The sequence below is a fragment of the Nomascus leucogenys genome, chromosome 19 (genome assembly GCF_006542625.1).
Source record: "Nomascus leucogenys isolate Asia chromosome 19, Asia_NLE_v1, whole genome shotgun sequence".
NCBI classification, from domain to species: domain Eukaryota; kingdom Metazoa; phylum Chordata; class Mammalia; order Primates; family Hylobatidae; genus Nomascus; species Nomascus leucogenys.
Window position 1 is genome coordinate 72,952,998 of NC_044399.1, and position 16,640 is coordinate 72,969,637.

General features: G+C 49.4%; 1 protein-coding gene across 13 annotated transcripts in view; it reads right to left on the reverse strand.

The window, feature by feature from the left end:
* Nucleotides 1-16,640, reverse strand: part of MINK1 (misshapen like kinase 1) — a 63,804-nt gene that overhangs the window by 13,308 nt on the left and 33,856 nt on the right. For all 13 annotated transcript variants that reach the window (XM_030799568.1, XM_030799560.1, XM_030799571.1 and 10 more), the window contains exons 2-5: nucleotides 6,098-6,163; nucleotides 3,742-3,798; nucleotides 3,525-3,650; nucleotides 292-402 (exon numbers count right to left, since the gene is read on the reverse strand). In XM_030799568.1, the coding sequence (XP_030655428.1) occupies nucleotides 292-402; nucleotides 3,525-3,650; nucleotides 3,742-3,798; nucleotides 6,098-6,163 (360 nt within the window). The remainder of the gene's footprint in view (nucleotides 1-291; nucleotides 403-3,524; nucleotides 3,651-3,741; nucleotides 3,799-6,097; nucleotides 6,164-16,640) is intronic.

Below are 16,640 nucleotides of genomic sequence, written 5' to 3' on the forward strand. Positions count from 1 at the left end.
GAGCTGTCCTGGAGAGCCTCCTCAGAGTGGTGGCTCCAGGTGAATTCGCAGCAGTTGCAGGGTTACAGGTGGAGAAACGGCAGAGCTTGGAAGCAGGAGCTTGTCTCCTCCAACAGCCTGAGACTTCCCAAGGTGGGGACCCTGCTTCCACATCCCACCTGCATCAGGCCTGCTGCTCCCTAAAGAGGGCACTTATGTCTCCTCCCAGCGCAGGGAGGATCTTTGCTCATGGAGAAGCTCAAGCCAGGGTAGCAGAGGAGGAGAAGACAAGGGGAGGGGCCTTGAGCTCACCCTGAGGATCTCCCTGCAGATATAGGCGATACAGTCCTCCTTCAGGGCGTTGCCTTTCGTGTTCTTTACCAGGTCAGTCACTGAACCAGCACCACAGAACTCCATCACCAGCTAGGATCCCGGGAAGGTACCGAAAGGAAAAGTATCAGTCAGACAAGCCCTCCCACCCCTGCCCCAATCCGCTGCTAGACTCCTGGAGGAGGATAAGAGACCTTGGGGTTAGAACTGGTATGAGCTAGAGAGCAAGGACCACAGAAGCCTCACAAAGGCCACAGGACTTCCTGAAGTCAAGAGAGAGAGGGAAAAAGGCTGGGTGCGGTGGCTCATGCCTATAATCCCAGCACTTTGGGAGGCTGAGGCAGGCGGATCACCTGGAGTTCAAGACCAGCCTGGCCAACATGGTGAGCAAAACTCCATCTCAAAAAAAAAAAAAAAAGAGAGAGACAGGAGAAGGAATACAGATGGAAAAGAACTGGGAGGGTGGGGCTGGGTTTAGGGTAGGAGTCCAAGGAATCCCTGAAACTGTAGACAAAATGATGCAGGTATATGCATTTTCCTTGAGGAAGGGTCTAGTACTTTCATCAGATTCTCATTGGGATTCCAAACCCTAAAGCAGTTAAGAACTTTAGCCTGCTTTACAGGCTGGGCGCGGTGGCTCACGCCTGTAATCTCAACACTTTGGGAGGCTGAGGCGGGTGGATCATGAGGTCAGGAGTTCAAGACCATCCTGGATAACATGGTGAAACCCCGTCTCTACAAAAAAAAAAAAAAAAGTAGCCGGGTGTGGTGGCGGGCTCCTGTAGTCCCAGCTACTTGGGAGGCTGAGGCAGGAGAATGGCCTGAACCCGGGAGGTGGAGCTTGCAGTCAGCCGAGATTGCGCCACTGAACTCCAGCCTGGGTGACAGAGTGAGACTCTGTCTCAAAAAAAAAACAACAACAACAACAACAACAACAACAAAACACTACTGCTTTGGGCCAGGCTCAGTGGCTCAAGCCTGTAATCCCAGCACTTTGGGAGGCTAAGGCGGGCGGATCACAAGGTCAGGAGTTCGAGACCATCCTGGCTAACACGGTGAAACCGCATCTCTACTAAAAATACAAAAAATTAGCCGGGCGTGGTGGTGGGCACCTGTAATCCCAGCTACTCAGGACGCTGAGGCAGGAGACTCACTTGAACCCGGGAGGCAGAGGTTGCAGTGAGCCGAGATCGCGTCACTGCACTCCATCCTGAGAGACAGAGCGAGACTCTGTCTCAAAAAAAAAAAAAAAAGAACTTCTGCTTTGGATCAGGACTGGCCCAAGGCTGGCTTCTATATGGTCAGCAAGTCAAGAATGGTTTTTACTTTTTTTTTTTTTTTTTTTGAGACAGGGTCTTACTCTGTCATCCAGAGTGGAGTGGTGGAGTGCAGTGGTGCGATCTCAGCTCACTGGAACCTCTGCCTCCCAGGTTCAAGCGATTCTCCTGCCTCAGCCTCCCAAGTAGCTGGGATTACAGGCGTGTGCCACCACACCCAGCTAATTTTGGTATTTTCAGTAGAGAGGGGGTGTCACCGTGTTGGCCAGGCTGGTCTTGAACTCCTGACCTCAGGTGATCCACCCACTTCAGCCTCCCAAAGTGCTGGGATTACAGGCTCGAGCCATTGCGTCTGGACTGGTTTTTACATTTTTAAATGGTTGCGGGAAAAAACAAAAAAAGGAATCCTATTTTATGACATGTGAAAGTGAAAAAACATTGAAATGTGAGTGACCTCAGTGAAGGTGCTGGGGGTATAGCCACGCTCATTTGTTTACGTACTGACTATTGCTGCTTTCGTGGTACAACAACAGAATTGTGCAGCTGGGACAGCAAATATGACCCGCAAAGCCTGAAATATTTACTATCTGGTCCTTCACAGAAAAAGTTTGCCAGTCCCTGACTTAGAAGCAGAAAAGGGGCTAAGAATCAGTGATTCTCCAGGTCTGCTAGAAACAGAGTGCATAGGGTCTACCTCAACAGCTACAACAGGGAACCTGGGAAGACCCTGAGAGAAACTCCTCCAGCACAGAGAGTAACAAGGCCAGGAGATGAGGAGGGCTCTGGGTCTGCACCTCCCAGGGAGAGCAGCTGAGACCCGGAGGCAGAGAAGATGGCTCCAACCAGTCTTCCTGGGAATCAGCATGCTTGTCCAAGTTTTCACTAAAAGCCACATCCAATGCAGGAAAAGGCTGGGTGGACACATATATTTGCATATGCAATAAAAGTAATTTGCATGTGCCTACTCCTTGGAGAGCAGAGCACAGTGAGAGGCGGGGAGGACCTGTGCCCAACAGGTCCAGAAGGGGGCGCCCGGCCACTAATGCCTCTAGCCCGCCACGATCTCCACCACACACACCTGGCAGGTAGACCTCCCTGTCACCTTTCTCCCTTTCTTTGTGTGCATGAGTGTGTGTGTTCCCAAAAAGCCAAAGGGCCTTGGAGGCCAGAACCATGGCTCATGCTCATCTATACAGAGTATACAGAAGTGCTTAGTAAGTGCTTGTTGTCTGAATGGCTGCTGGGAGGGGAGACCTGGCGTCAGCGCTGAAACTCCCGACAGCCATTGCCGCACTCCCTGCTGCTCCATCCTCAGGGACTGGGCTCAGTACCACAAAGGGTGAGGCTAGGGGAACATGTCAGCACCAGTGCCCAGGCTAGGGAGGGGAATGACTCTTAGGAATGTTCTGGGCCAGGCAGGAGGAATTTGGGGGAGGCCCCAAGCTCTGCAGCAGGCTCTGGTTTGAATGATGACTCAGAAGGGCTGGGTGCACTGCAGCATCTGGGGTGCTGGGAGGGGTCTGGGCCCTGTTATCTCCCACAAATATTTTGGTTCCGTTGCTTTCCCAGGAGCTGTGCTCAAAGGCAGAGAAACTGATGGACGGCCTCCCCACGGTCTCTCTCGCCTTTGCCAGGATTATATTTATTTATTAAGAGCCGATCGCACAGTGTGAGATACTGGTTAGGGGAAGGGTTGGGGCAAACGCCAGGACCCCTCCCCACAAAACACTCAAAGGATGAGATGCTGCAATTCATGGGGGCTGGAGTGCGGGGCCATTCATGAGGCAGGAGGCCCCTCTGGGTCCAGGGACGGGGGAGGCTGGGTAGACCGGAGGGAAGGTAGCTGGCAAAGAGAGATGTTGGGCACTGATACTGAGTCCTAGTGAACAGCCTGGAGACAGGGATTGGGGGGAGGGCAGGCAGGGGGGCGTTTCTCACCCAGAGCTGGTCATCGTTTCCCGGGGGGCTCTTCTTGATGAAGGCTCCATAGTAGGTGGCAATATTGCGGTGGTGAGAGTACTTTTTCAGCATGTTGATCTCCTGTTTGATCTCCTCCTCCTCGTCCTATGCAAATGGGAGGAGCTGAGCCCTGAGACTCCCCCCACACTCCCTTCTCGCTGGTCCAACCCTCCCACTGTCCAGCTCCACTCCCTACCTCTGTGACATCCATGACCTTGATGGCAGCCAGCTGCCCAGTCTTGACATGCCGACCCTGCAGGACAGCGGGATCTGAATCTATGCTCAGAGAGCGGAACGTAGAGAAGGCTTGACTCTAGGAGACACAGCTTTTTTTTTTGAGAGAGAGTCTCGCTCTGTCACCCAGACTAGAGTGCAGTGGCGCGATCTCGGCTCCCTGCCAGCTCCACCTCCCGGGTTCACGCCATTCTCCTGCCTCAGCCTCCCGGATAGCTGGGAGTACAGGCGCCCGCCACCACGCCGTGCTAATTTTTTGTATTTTTAGTAGAGACGGGGTTTTACCGTGTTAGTCAGGAGTCTCGATCTCCTGACCTCGTGATCCACCCGCCTCGGCCTCCCAAAGTGCTGGGATTACAGGCGTGAGCCACCGCGCCCAGCCCAACTGTTTTCTATTTTACAAAGTGCCCCTCAGCCGGGCGCCGTGGCTCATGCCTGTAATCCCGACACTTTGGGAGGCTGAGCCGGGCGGATCACTTGAGACCAGGAGTTCGAGACCAGCCTGGCCAACATGGAGAAACCCCGTCTCTACTAAAAATACAAAAAATTAGCCAGGTGTCGTGGTGGGCGCCTATAATCCCAGCTACTCAGGAGGCTGAGGCATGAGAATTGCTTGAACCTGGGAGGCAAGCTGAAACAAAGTGAGACTCCGTCTCAAAAAAAAAAGAAAGAAAGAAAGAAAGGAAAAAGAAAAGAAAAAAAGAAAGTACCCCTCATTGTGGCTACACACCTCAGTGAATGTGCTGCTCATGGGAGTGGACAAAGGGAGAGCGCTCCTGAGCCATCATGGCCACAGAAAAACCACCTACAGTGGACTTCCAAGTTACAGGCTCAACAAAGGCAAAGGGTCTCCTCCCATAAAAACTCAAGACAGATGAGAGAGAAACATTTATGTTCTGTTCCAGCCTCTCTGGCTTGGACTTTCTACAGTCTGAAAGTTAGAGCAGGGCGTGAAAGATACTTCTCCATCCTAACGGAGGATGGAAGGAGTAGGAGAGGGAGGCTAGGGAGGGAGGGGCTTTGCCTCACCCTCTTCTCCTAAGCAAGACAAAATGCTGCTTTCCTGACTCACCAACTCTGGACAGGAGGCCTGTCCCATAATCAACTTCACCCACAAAGCTTTTTATTCTTATCGAAAGAGAAAGAACAGAGACAGAGCTGAGATTTTAGGGAACTCAGAGAAACACAGAAGGGCCAGCCGACATGTGCTAATGTTCCTGTCACCAGTCCTAGTGGGAAGAAACTTCCTCTTCTTGAGCGTGTCCCAGCCATTGCCCTCCTCCCGCAACATCCTTCTGAAATTCCTAGTGGGAGCATCTGAGGCTTGGAGAGGAAAGCCCAAAGGCTTCCTGGGGAGGAGCAGGATGGAGGAAGGTAGCCCCTCATGGGGATGGACTGGCTTTGCCAGCCCATGGGTAATTTTTATCCTCAGCCATTCAAGACCCCAAGCCCAGAGACGCAGGGGCACACGGCACTACTATTCCCATGGCAACAACAAGGCAAGAGATTGCGGGTGGGGTGCCTGTTTCCCCAAAGTTTGCAAGAGAAGGAGTGTAAGAGAAAGGCAGGTGGTCTCAGTGACACCGGAAACACGGGGCTAGAGATGCAGAAGAGACTTGCGACAGTATCACGCACTCTGTCTGGAGACGAAAAGGCCATGGGCCCTGGGGACTCCAGTCAGAGGCAGCATTCACCCTGAGCATCCTCACTCCCTGCTGCAGCGGCTCCCCCCATCCAAGTGTGAGCAGTGGTCAGGCCACACGAGAGGGCTGGGCTGGCCAACCTAAAAGCTACCATCGGTGGCTGAGAACATGCCACTTCTGTCAGGGACAGAGGCAGCTCAAAAGCAGAAAGCCTGAGCTCTGGCTCCAGCAGGCCAGCTGTGGGAGCAGAGGCCACTTCCCCTCTGCAGAAAGCCACCCATTAGATCCCACTACCTCAAAGTCCTGGGTCTCTTTGTGGTCCGGGGAGAGGCCAAACCCACACCTCTGGCCTTAGCTCTCTGAATCCCCGGAGAGTTCTGACACACAAGGCCATATGCCCTTCCACCTGCTCTCATTGCTGCAGGCCACCCTGCCTGGCTGCTGGCCTGTTCCCACCATGTCCGGGACTGGCTCTGCACTCAGGGAGAGAGAGGCATCAACAGTACCTCCTTCTGGGTGCTCTTTCCTCTCCCCCACTCTACCTTTCCAGGGCCCCAGCCTCTGGCATCTCCCATAGCCCCCCTCAGACCTGCAGACCAGGAACCTACTTCCTTCCTCTCCTCCCAAGAGTGCCCTGCAGATGTGGAGGTCATACTTCCACACCATTCGTCTCACCTTGTACACCTGTCCATAGGTTCCATTGCCGACCACCTCCACAAGCTCAAAGATCCCAGCAGGGTCCTAGGGGAAGGAGACAGAAGAACACTGTGTCAGGACTTTAGAAAAGAATTACAGAGCTAGAGGGGGGTAAAGTGGTATCCAGTCAAGATATGGGAGTGAAGACCAGCACATCAGGAGGGCACGTGGCAGGAACCCCGGTGGCTGGCTGCACTTTTCCTGGATTGGTTCAGAGTGAATGTTCTATGGGAAAAGTTGGAAGAAGTGAGTGTCTGGGCGCAATGGCTCACGCCTGTAATCCCAGCACTTTGGGAGGCTGAGGCAGGTGGATCACGAGGTCAGGAGATCAAGACCATCCTGGCTAACACGGTGAAACCCCGTCTCTACTAAAAATACAAAAAATTAGCTGGGCATGGTGGTGGGCGCCTGTAGTCCCAGCTACTTAGGAGGCTGAGGCAGGAGAATGGCGTGAACCTGGGAGGCGGAGCTTGCAGTGAGCCGAGATTGCGCCACTGCACTCCAGCCTGGGCGACAGAGCGAGACTCCATCTCAAAAAAAAAAAAAAAAAAATAGAAGTGAGAGAATGTGGAAGTCAGAGCCCAGATGGCTTTTCAAAGACATGTTCCCGATTTCAAATCCACTGAGAAACTGTATCTGTACCCTCATCTGCAAAATGAGGGTGCACGAGTACCTTCCTCTGGGGTTGGTACTCACATTTTAAGTGAAGAAATGCCCATCAAATGCTTCAGATGGTTCCTGGCACCAGAGCATGTGCCCAATAAAAGTTAATGACCATTATTATTATCTTACTTCTTAAAAGCGGGGATGAGGAAAGCTAGCAGGTAGCAGGAATTTCAGGGCCACCATCCTTTTGTCCTTCCCTCTTCCCAGTCCCCCTAAGACTGAGGGCTTCCAGGCCAAGGTTTGAGGCAACTGGGGGCAAAGGGACCTGGAGGGAGGGAGTCAGCAGGTGATGGTGAGAAAGGGCCTCTAAGAAGGGAGAACTTTCTGTTCCTACTTTTCTGAGCCAAGCAGTGCCAGGAGGAGAGGGCCCGAAGGGCTCGAACAAAGCCTCTAAAGAGGCTCGTCCTCCCCCTGGGCCAAGAGCAGGCAGGCCTGGCCTCAGCAACACAGCTGCTGTCGGGAGGCCGGCCACCCACACCCTCCTGGCAGAACTTTTTTTTTTTTTTTTTTTTTTTTTTTGAGAGAAAGAAGTTGGGAGGTGGAGCTGCGAGCTGAAGAGAGATACAGCCCAGTACTGTCCACACTCCTGCACCTCCTGCAGAATGATGGCTTTTTTTTTTTTCTTTTCCTTTTGAGACTGGGTCTCACGCTGTCACCCAGGCTAGATGCAGTGGTACAATCATAGCTCACTGCAGCCTCAGTCTCCTGGGCTCAAGCAATCCTCCCACCTCAGCCTCCTGAACAGCTGGGACCACAGGCATGCACCACCACTCCTGGCTAATTCTTTTTAGTTTTTAGTAGAGACGGGGTGTCACTATGTTGCCCAGGCTGTTCTCAAACTTCTGAGTTCAAGCAGTCCTCCTGCCTTGGCCTCCCAAAGTACTGGGATTACAGGTGTGAGCCACCACGCCTGCCTCAGAGCCGACAGTTCTGACAGTTCTGGTGTTTCACGGGGCAGGCCCCTCCCCACCGCTGTGGGGACCGAGCGGAGGCAGAAAGTGAGGATGGAACTTAGGCAACACGTGGCCTCTGTGCTGAGAATCCTGAAAGCATATAATCTAAAACTCCTTTCTCCTTGATTTTGAAAGCTAATATAGGGTTTCTAGAAGAAAACAAAAATCCCACAACCAAAAACCCCACATCATGCCAATAAAAGCACTTCATCCACTGAAGTAATAAGCCCAAGGAAGATGACCTGTGCCTGCTGAAGACCAGAGAGACACCAGCCCAAGGCTTTTCTTTTTTTGAGACGGAGTCTTGCTCTGTTGCCCAGGCTGGAGTGCAGTGGCGCGATCTCGGCTCACTGCAAGCTCCACCTCCCGAGTTCATGCCATTCTCCTGCCTCAGCCTCCCAAGTAGCTGGGACTACAGGCGCCCGCCACCACGCCCGGCTAATTTTTTGTATTTTTTAGTAGAGACGGTGTTTCACCGTGTTAGCCAGGATGGTCTCGATCTCCTGACTTTGTGATCCACCTGCCTCGGCCTCCCAAAGTGCTGGGATTACAGGCATGAGCCACCGCACCCGGCCCAGCCCAAGGCTTTTAAAAAATGTCCTCACTGTGCACTTTTTCTATTTTCTCAAAGAGGAGCTGGAGAGCAGAGATGTGCCCCTGGCACCCTGTGCGTGCCCTATCAGAGCATGTACCACGAGGCATTGTGACTCTACATTTACTTGTCAAATTCACTGGAGAAAGGGACTGAGCCCTCCTTGCTCACCAGATAACGTCTAGCACCTCGCTGAGGCCTGGCACGCAGCAGCCTGAGAAAACACACCAGCCTGCTCGGGAGGAAGAAATGACAGAGCTGAAGGGGGTTCCTTCTCTGTGCTCTGAAGGGGACTGGGTTGACCAGATCAAGAACTTTGTGGGTCTACATTCAATTATTTGGCTTCAGCTAAAGTTAAGGGAAAAAAAAAAAATCTTGGCTGGGCGTGGTGGCTCACACCTGTAATCCCAACACTTTGGGAGGCTGAGGTGGGTGGATCACGAGGTCAAGGGATAGAGACCATCCTGGCTAACACGGTGAAACCCCGTCTCTACTAAAAATACAAAAAATTAGCTGGGTGTGGTGGCAGGCACCTATAGTCACAGCTACTTGGGAGGCTGAGGCAGGAGAATTGCTTGAACTCAGAAGGCAGAGCTTGCAGTGAGCCGAGATTGCACCACTGCACTCTAGCCTAAGCGACAGAGCAAGACTCTGTCTCAGGAAAAAAAAAAAAAAAAAAAAAACTTAACAAATTTATTCATTTTCTTTGAAATGGAATTTTGCTCTTGTTGCCCAGGCTGGAGTGTGCAATGGCATGATCTTGGCTCACCGCAACCTCCACCTCCTGGGTTCAAATGATTCTCCTGCCTCAGCCTCCCAAGTAGCTGGGACTACAGGCATGTGCCACCATGCCCGGCTAATTTTGTATTTTTAGTAGAGACGTGGTTTCACCCTGTTGGTCAGACTGGTCTCAAACTCTTGACCTCAGGTGATCCACCTGCCTCAGCCTCCCAGGGTGTTGGTATTACAGGTGTGAACCACCGAGCCCAGCCTAATTTTTGTTTTTTTAGAGTCGGATCTCGCTGTGTTGCCCAGGCGGGAGTGCAGTGGCATGATCACAGCTCACTGTAGCCTTGAACTCCTGGGCTCAAGCAATCTTTCCACCTCAGCCTCCCAACACATTAATATTATAGGCATGACCCAGCATGCACAGCTAAAACAATATCTAATAGGTGTAAAACATGGTCGGATCCACAGGAAAGAGAGGTGTTGTCACTGCAGTGCAGGGGGCTAACGAGAGGTCTTTCTGACCGAGAGCTGGAAGGAACCTGAAAAAAGTCATCTCATCCGTCTTCAGTTCTAGATTAGAGGCTCAAAGACCATAAAGTTCCCTACAGAGCTGCCCAATAGAAGAACTCATCCATTCCGGGGCCTCTGAACTGACTGCTGCAAAGTCCTTTCTTGAATCAAACTGTAGCTCTTTCTGAGATGGAGGGAGATAGGAAATAGGACCTATGGTCATAATTTTCTGAACACTCCTAATCTAAGAGGGAAAATACTGTGGGCCTGTTAGAGCCATAATGATCTGTCACCATCAACTCAAATCACTACAAGTACATTTTAATTTTGTAACCTTGACTCCCAATCTGTCTCCTTCCTCTGTGTTTGGGTGGCACTGAGGGATGAAGGAATATTTGAGGTCAGACACCCTGGATTCAGATATCAACATTTAATGGGTTTCAAGTCGGTTTCCTGAAAACTCCTACTGGAAAGGGTGATTCAGAGAAGCAAGTCGGGGTCCTGCAGGTGGCACTCTGGTTGTTGTCTCTCACCCTCTCTCCACCCAGATGCTTCATGTTTCAATAGCAGCACCGCTTTCCCACCACAGTCCAGCCTCTGCCTAATCCTCCTCCTCCCTTTCCTGCATCACAGCCACCCTGTCCTTTCTCCCTTCAACATGTGCTTGGCTTGTCCGCCACCTCAGACCAATCCCTCACGTCCTCCCTCCTGGAACTTTAGCCTCCCCCATGTCTTCCTTCTGCTGCCACTGATTTAGTGCCACTGATTTAACTCTTCCAAAATGGCGCTTTCCTGATTTTACTCTTCTGCCCAGAACTGGTAGCGGAGCTCCCCAATGCTTAGAGAGCCCCAACACCTCAGCCTGATATTTAACAATGCCCCGTTATTATCCAACCGCTAAATATCTTCTGAGTGAGCGCCTCCATGTGCCCTGCACTGGGCTAAGCCCTAAGCAGGGAAAACCTGTAAGGCAATCGTATCTCATTTCATTCATCCATTACATATTTCCAGAGCACAAACTATGTAATAGCTCCCGAATTAGACACAAAAGGGAGCTCACCGATATATGAGAAATATAAAACCTTATAATTTAATAGATTGGCCAAGTACTCAAATATGAAAATGTGGCAGTCTACCATTATATATTATAACACCAGCCGAAAGCACGAAAGCCGCTGAAATGCTGCTTGCTGTGGCAGAAAGAGCACGGGAGGGGGTTTTCAACTCTGGCACTAGTCGTGTGTCTCTATGCAAGTATTTAACTGTTTGAGGCCTCATTCCCCTCCCACAAGCTAAGAGGGGGTTGGACTGTGTAAGAAGTCCACTTTAGGGTTGGGCGTGATGGCTCACGCCTGTAATCCCAGCACTTTGGGAAGATGAGGAGGCAAGATCACCTGAGGTCAGGAGTTCGAGATCAGCCTGGCCAACATTGTGAAGCCCCATCTCTACTAAAAAATATAAAAATCAGCTGGGTATGGTGATGGGCACCTGTAAACCCAGCTACTCGGCAGGCTGAGGCAGGAGAATTGCTTGAACTCAGGAGGCGGAGGTTGCAGTGAGCCGAGATCGCACCACTGCACTCCAGCCTGAGTGAAAGAGTGAGACTCCTTCTCAAAAAAAAAAAAGAAAAGAAAAAAGAGTGGCGAAGACCATGCTGTGTTGTGGGAGAGCAGTCTGGGTTTGAATGTTGAATTGGGGATGTTAAAGGATACACAGGTACATTCTATTGGGCAGTTAGAAACAAGGATCTGTAAATACAATTTACAGACATTGAGTATGAGAGTTGGAGATACAAACAAGATATTCAGGGAGAGGGTGGATGGCCACGGGCAACACGTGAGAGCAGCAGAAAAGTCGCCAGAAGACGAGATGGTCACGGAGGCTGCACAGGGATAAGGGGAGTGATGGCCTCGAATGCGGCAGAGCAGCCAGAGGGCACTGAAAAAAATCCCACTGACCTCAGCAGCTCGGAACCACTGGGAACTGCCGCTGTGTGAGCAGAGGGCAGACAGCAGGGGCTGAAGGAGACAGGGCTGTGCTGAGGAAATGAGGGCAGCACCCTTTCTGGAGAAGTCTAACCTTGAGAGGAAGGGGGAAAATCAGATGACAGCTAGAGCTGGCAGCAAAGTCAGACAATAGGGTTTTCAAAATAGGGAAGATCATTCATCATTATGGAGGGGAAGAACCCTAAAAGGGTGGATGTTTGAGGAGTTGATTTTTCTTTTGTTTCTGAGACAGAGTCTCTGTCACCCAGGCTGGAGTGCAGTGGCACGATCTCAGCTCACTGCAACCTCCACCTCCTGGGTTCAAGTGATTCTCTTGCCTCAGTCTCCTGAATAGCTGGGATTACAGGTGCCCGCCACCACCCTTGGCTAATTTTTTGTATTTTAGTAGAGACAGGATTTCACCATGTTGTCCAGGCCGGTCTCAAACTCCTGACCTCAAGTGATCGGCCCACCTCGGCCTCCCAAAGTGCGGGATTACAGGAGTGAGCCACTGTACCTGGCCTGTCCATCCTTTTGATTGGAGCCATCCTAGTAGGTGTGAAGTGGTATCTCATTGTGGTTTTGATTTGTATTTCCCTCAGGAGGCTGAGGCAGGAGGATCCTGTAAGTCCAGGAGTTTGAGGCTGCAGTGAGCTATGTTCATGCCACTGTACTTCAGCCTGGGCAACGGAGTAAGATCACCTCCCTACCTCATCTAGAAAAGGATGGACAGTCAAAAGTGTTGATGAGGGCATGGAGAAACTGAAATTGTCATACACTGCTGCTGGGAATGTAAAATGGTCCAGCCACTTTGGAAAACAGTTTGGCAGTTCCTCAAATGTTAAACAATGAGTTTTCATATCACCCAGCCATTCCACTTCTAGGTAGATACTCAAGAAAATTGAAAACATATATCCACACAAAAAATATGTAGATAGATGCCCACAGGAGGATTATTAATAACCAAAAAGTAGAAACCACCAAATATCCATCAACTGACGAACAGATAAATGTGGTATATCTATATAACACAATGATATTGGCAATAAAAAGAAATGAAGACCAGGTATGGTGGCTCATGCCTATAACCCCAGCGCTTTGGGAGGCAGAGGTGGGAGGATCACTTGAGGTCAAGTGGTTTGAGACTGCTTGGCAGGTTTGAGACCAACCTTGGCAAGATAATAAGACCATATCTCTACAAAAAATTTAAAAAATTAGTGAGGCATGGTGGCATGTACCTGTAGTCCCAGCTACATGGGAGGCTGAGGTGGAAGGATCCCTTGAGCCCAGGAGCTGAAGGCAGTAGTGACCTATGATAGCACCACTGCACCCCAGCCTGGGTGACAGAGTGAGTGAGACCCTGCCTCTAAAAAAAAAAAAAAAAAAAAAATTAAAACAAACAAACAAAAAAAGGGAATAAACTACTGCTAGATGTTGCAACATGGATGAACCTTGAAGATATGCTTAATGAAAGAAGCTAGTCCACAAAAGGCCACATATTATGTGGCTACATTTATGTGTAATGTCCAGAATAGGCAAATCTAAAGAGATGAAAAGTAGATTAGTGGTTGCCAGGGGCTGGGAGGAAGAGAAAATGGGTAATGACTGCTAATGCATACTGGGTTTCATTTGGGAATAAAAAGGTTCTGAAATTAGATAGTGAAGATGGTTGCATAAGTCTGTGAGTATACCAAAAACCACTTTAAAATATTTTATTTTAATTTTTGTTAATTTGTTTTTTGAGACAGGGTCTCACTTTGTTGCTGAGGCTGGAGTGCAGTGGTGTGATCTCAGCTCACTGCAACCTCTGCCTCCTGAGCTCAAGCAATTCTCCTGCCTCAAACTCCTAAGTAGCTGGGACTACAGGTGCACACCACCAAACCTGGCTAATTTTTCTATTTTTTTGTAGAGATGGGGTTTCACTATGTTGCCCAAGCTGGTCTTGAACTCCTGAGTTCAAGTGATCTGCCTGCCTTGGCCTCCCAAAGTGCTGGCATTACAGGCATGAGCCACCACACCTGGCCTAAAATATTTTAAAAGGATAAATTTTATGGTATGTAAATTATATTTCAATTAAGCTGTTATTAAAAATAATAATCCTTCAATATCACTAATAATAGGAGGAATGCAAATCAAAACCCAATGAGATAGCATCTCACCCCAGTTAAAGGGTTATTATCAAAAGACAAAAAGGCTGGGCATAGTGGCTCACACCTGTAACTGTAATCCCAACACTTTGGGAGGCTGAGGTGGGAGGATCACTTGAGCCCAGGAGTTCAAGACATGCCTGGGCAACATAGTGAAGCCACTCCTCCACAAAAAATAAAATAGTCTCAAAAAAAAAAAAAAAAAAAATTGGCCGGGCGCAGTGGCTCACGCCTGTAATCCCAGCACTTTGGGAGGCCGAGGCAGGCGGATCATGAGGTCAGGAGATCGAGACCATTCTGGCTAACATGGTGAAACCCCGTCTCTACTACAAAATAAAAAAAAAAAAGTTAGCTGGGCATGATGGCGGGCGCCTGTAGTCCCAGCTACTCGGGAGGCTCAGGCAGGAGAATGGCGTGAACCCTGGAGGTGGAGCCTGTGGTGAGCTGAGTTTGCGCCACTGCACTCCAGCCTGGGCGACATAGCAAGACTCCGTCTCAAAAAAAAAAAGAAAAAAAATTGCGCCACTGCACTCCAGCCTGGGCAACAAACTGAGACTCTGTCTCAAAAATAAATAAATAAATAAACAAATAAAATAATAAATAAAATAAAAATGAATAAATAAAAATAAAATAATTTTAAAAAGACACACAAAAAAGAGATGCTGCCAAGATTATGGAGAAAGGGGAACTCTTATACACTTTTGGTGGGAATCTAAATTAGTACAGCCTCTATGGACAACAGTAAGCAGGTTCCTCAAAAGACTGAAAACAGAACTATCGTAAGATCAGGCAATACCACCGCTGGGTATATATCCAAAAGAGAAAAAATCATCAGGTACAGTGGCCCACGCCTGTAATGTGAGCATTTTGGGAGGCCGAGGCAGGAGGATCACTTGAGCCCAGGAGTTAGAGACCATCCTGAGCAACATGGCGAGACCCTGTCTCTACAAAAAGTACAAAAAATTAGCTGGATGTGGTGGTAGGCACCTGTAGTCCCAATTACTGGGGAGGCTGAGGCAGAATTGCTTGACCCTGGGAGGTGGAAGTTACAGTGAGCCGAGATCGTGCCATTGCACTGCAGCCTGGGCGATAGGAGTGAAAGCCTGTCTCAAAAATAAATAAATAAATAAATAAATAAATAAATAAATAATTTAAAAATTAAAAAATTAGGCCGGGCACGATGGCTCATGTCTGTAATCCCAGCACTTTGGGAGGCCGAGGCAGGCGGATCATGAGGTTAGGAGAGCAAGACCATCCTGGCTAACATGATGAAACTCCGTCTCTACTAAAAATACAAAAAAATTAGCCAGGCGTGGTGGTGGGCGCCTGTAGTCCTAGCTACTCGGGAGGCTGAGGCAGGAGAATGGCATGAACACGGGAGGCAGAGCTTGCAGTGAGCAGAGATTGCGCCACTGCACACCAGCCTGGGCGACAGAGCGAGACTCCGTCTCAAAAAATAAATAAATAGGCCAGGCACGGTGGCTCACGCTTGTAATCCCAGCACTTTGGGAGGCCGAGGTGGGCGGATCATGAGGTCAGGAGATCGAGACCACGGTGAAACCCCGTCTCTACTAAAAGTACAAAAAAAAATTAGCCGGGCGTGGTGGCGGGCGCCTGTAGTCCCAGCTACTCGGAGAGGCTGAGGCAGGAGAATGGTGTGAACCTGGGAGGCGGAGCTTGCAGCGAGCCAAGATCACGCCACTGCACTCCAGCCTGGGTGAGAGAGCGAGACTCTGTCTCAAAAAAAAAAAAAAAAAAAAAAAATTAGCCAGGTGTGGCAGTGTGCAGCTGTGCTTCCAGCTACTTAGGAGGCTAAGGTGGGAGGACTGCTTGAGCCTGGGAGGTTGAGGCTGTATGCAGTAAGCCATGATCATGCCACTGCACTCCAACCTGGGCAACAGAGTGCCTCAAAAAAAAAGAAAAAAAATGAGAGAAGAAATCAGTACATGGAAGAGACATCTACCCTCCTGTATTTATTGTAGCACTAGTTATAATAGCCAAGATACAGCATTAACCTAAATAAATGCATACATAAAATATTGCATATCTATACAAATATTATTCAGCCATAAAAAGTAATGAAATCTGTCCACTTGCAGCAACATGGATGAGCCCTGAGGATATTATGTTAAGTGAAATACACCAGGCACAGAAAGACAAACATTACATGGACTCTCTCATATGTGGGGACGAGAAAGAGCTGGTCTCAAGGAGGTGGAGAGTAGAAGAGGGGGGTACCAGAAGTTGTGAAGGGCAGGGGGATGAAGAGAGACTGGTTAATGGATTCAGAAATACAGGTGGATAGAAGAAACACTAGAAGGTTCTAGTGTTTGACAGCACAGTAGGGTAACCACAGTTATCAATACTTTATGGTAAATTTAAAAAGAGCTAGAAGAGGGTTGGGCGCAGTGGCTCACGCCTGTAATCCCAGCACTTTGGGAGGTCGAGGAGGGTGGATCACCTGAGGTCAGGAGTTTGAGACCAGCCTGGCCAATTGGGTGAAACCTCATCTCTACTAAAAATACAAAAATTAGCTGGATGTGGTGGTGCATGCCTGTAGTCCCAGCTACTTGGGAGCCTGAGGCAGGAGAATCACTAGAACCTGGAAGGTGGAGGTTGCAGTGAGCCGAGATCATGCCATTGCACTCCAGCCTGAGCAACAGAGCAAGACTCTGTCTAAAGATATTAAAAAAAAAAAAAAAAAAAAAAGAGCTAGAAGAGAAGATATGGAATGTTCTCAACAAAATAAGTGTTTGAGGTAATGGATATCCAAATTATGCTGATTTAATCATTATACATAGTATGCATGTATCAAAAGATCACATGTATTCCATCAATATGTATAATTATGTATCAATTACTTTTTTTTCTTTTTTGGAGACAGTCTCGCTCTGTCACCCAGGCTGGAGTGCAATGGTGCCATCTTGGCTCACTGCCACC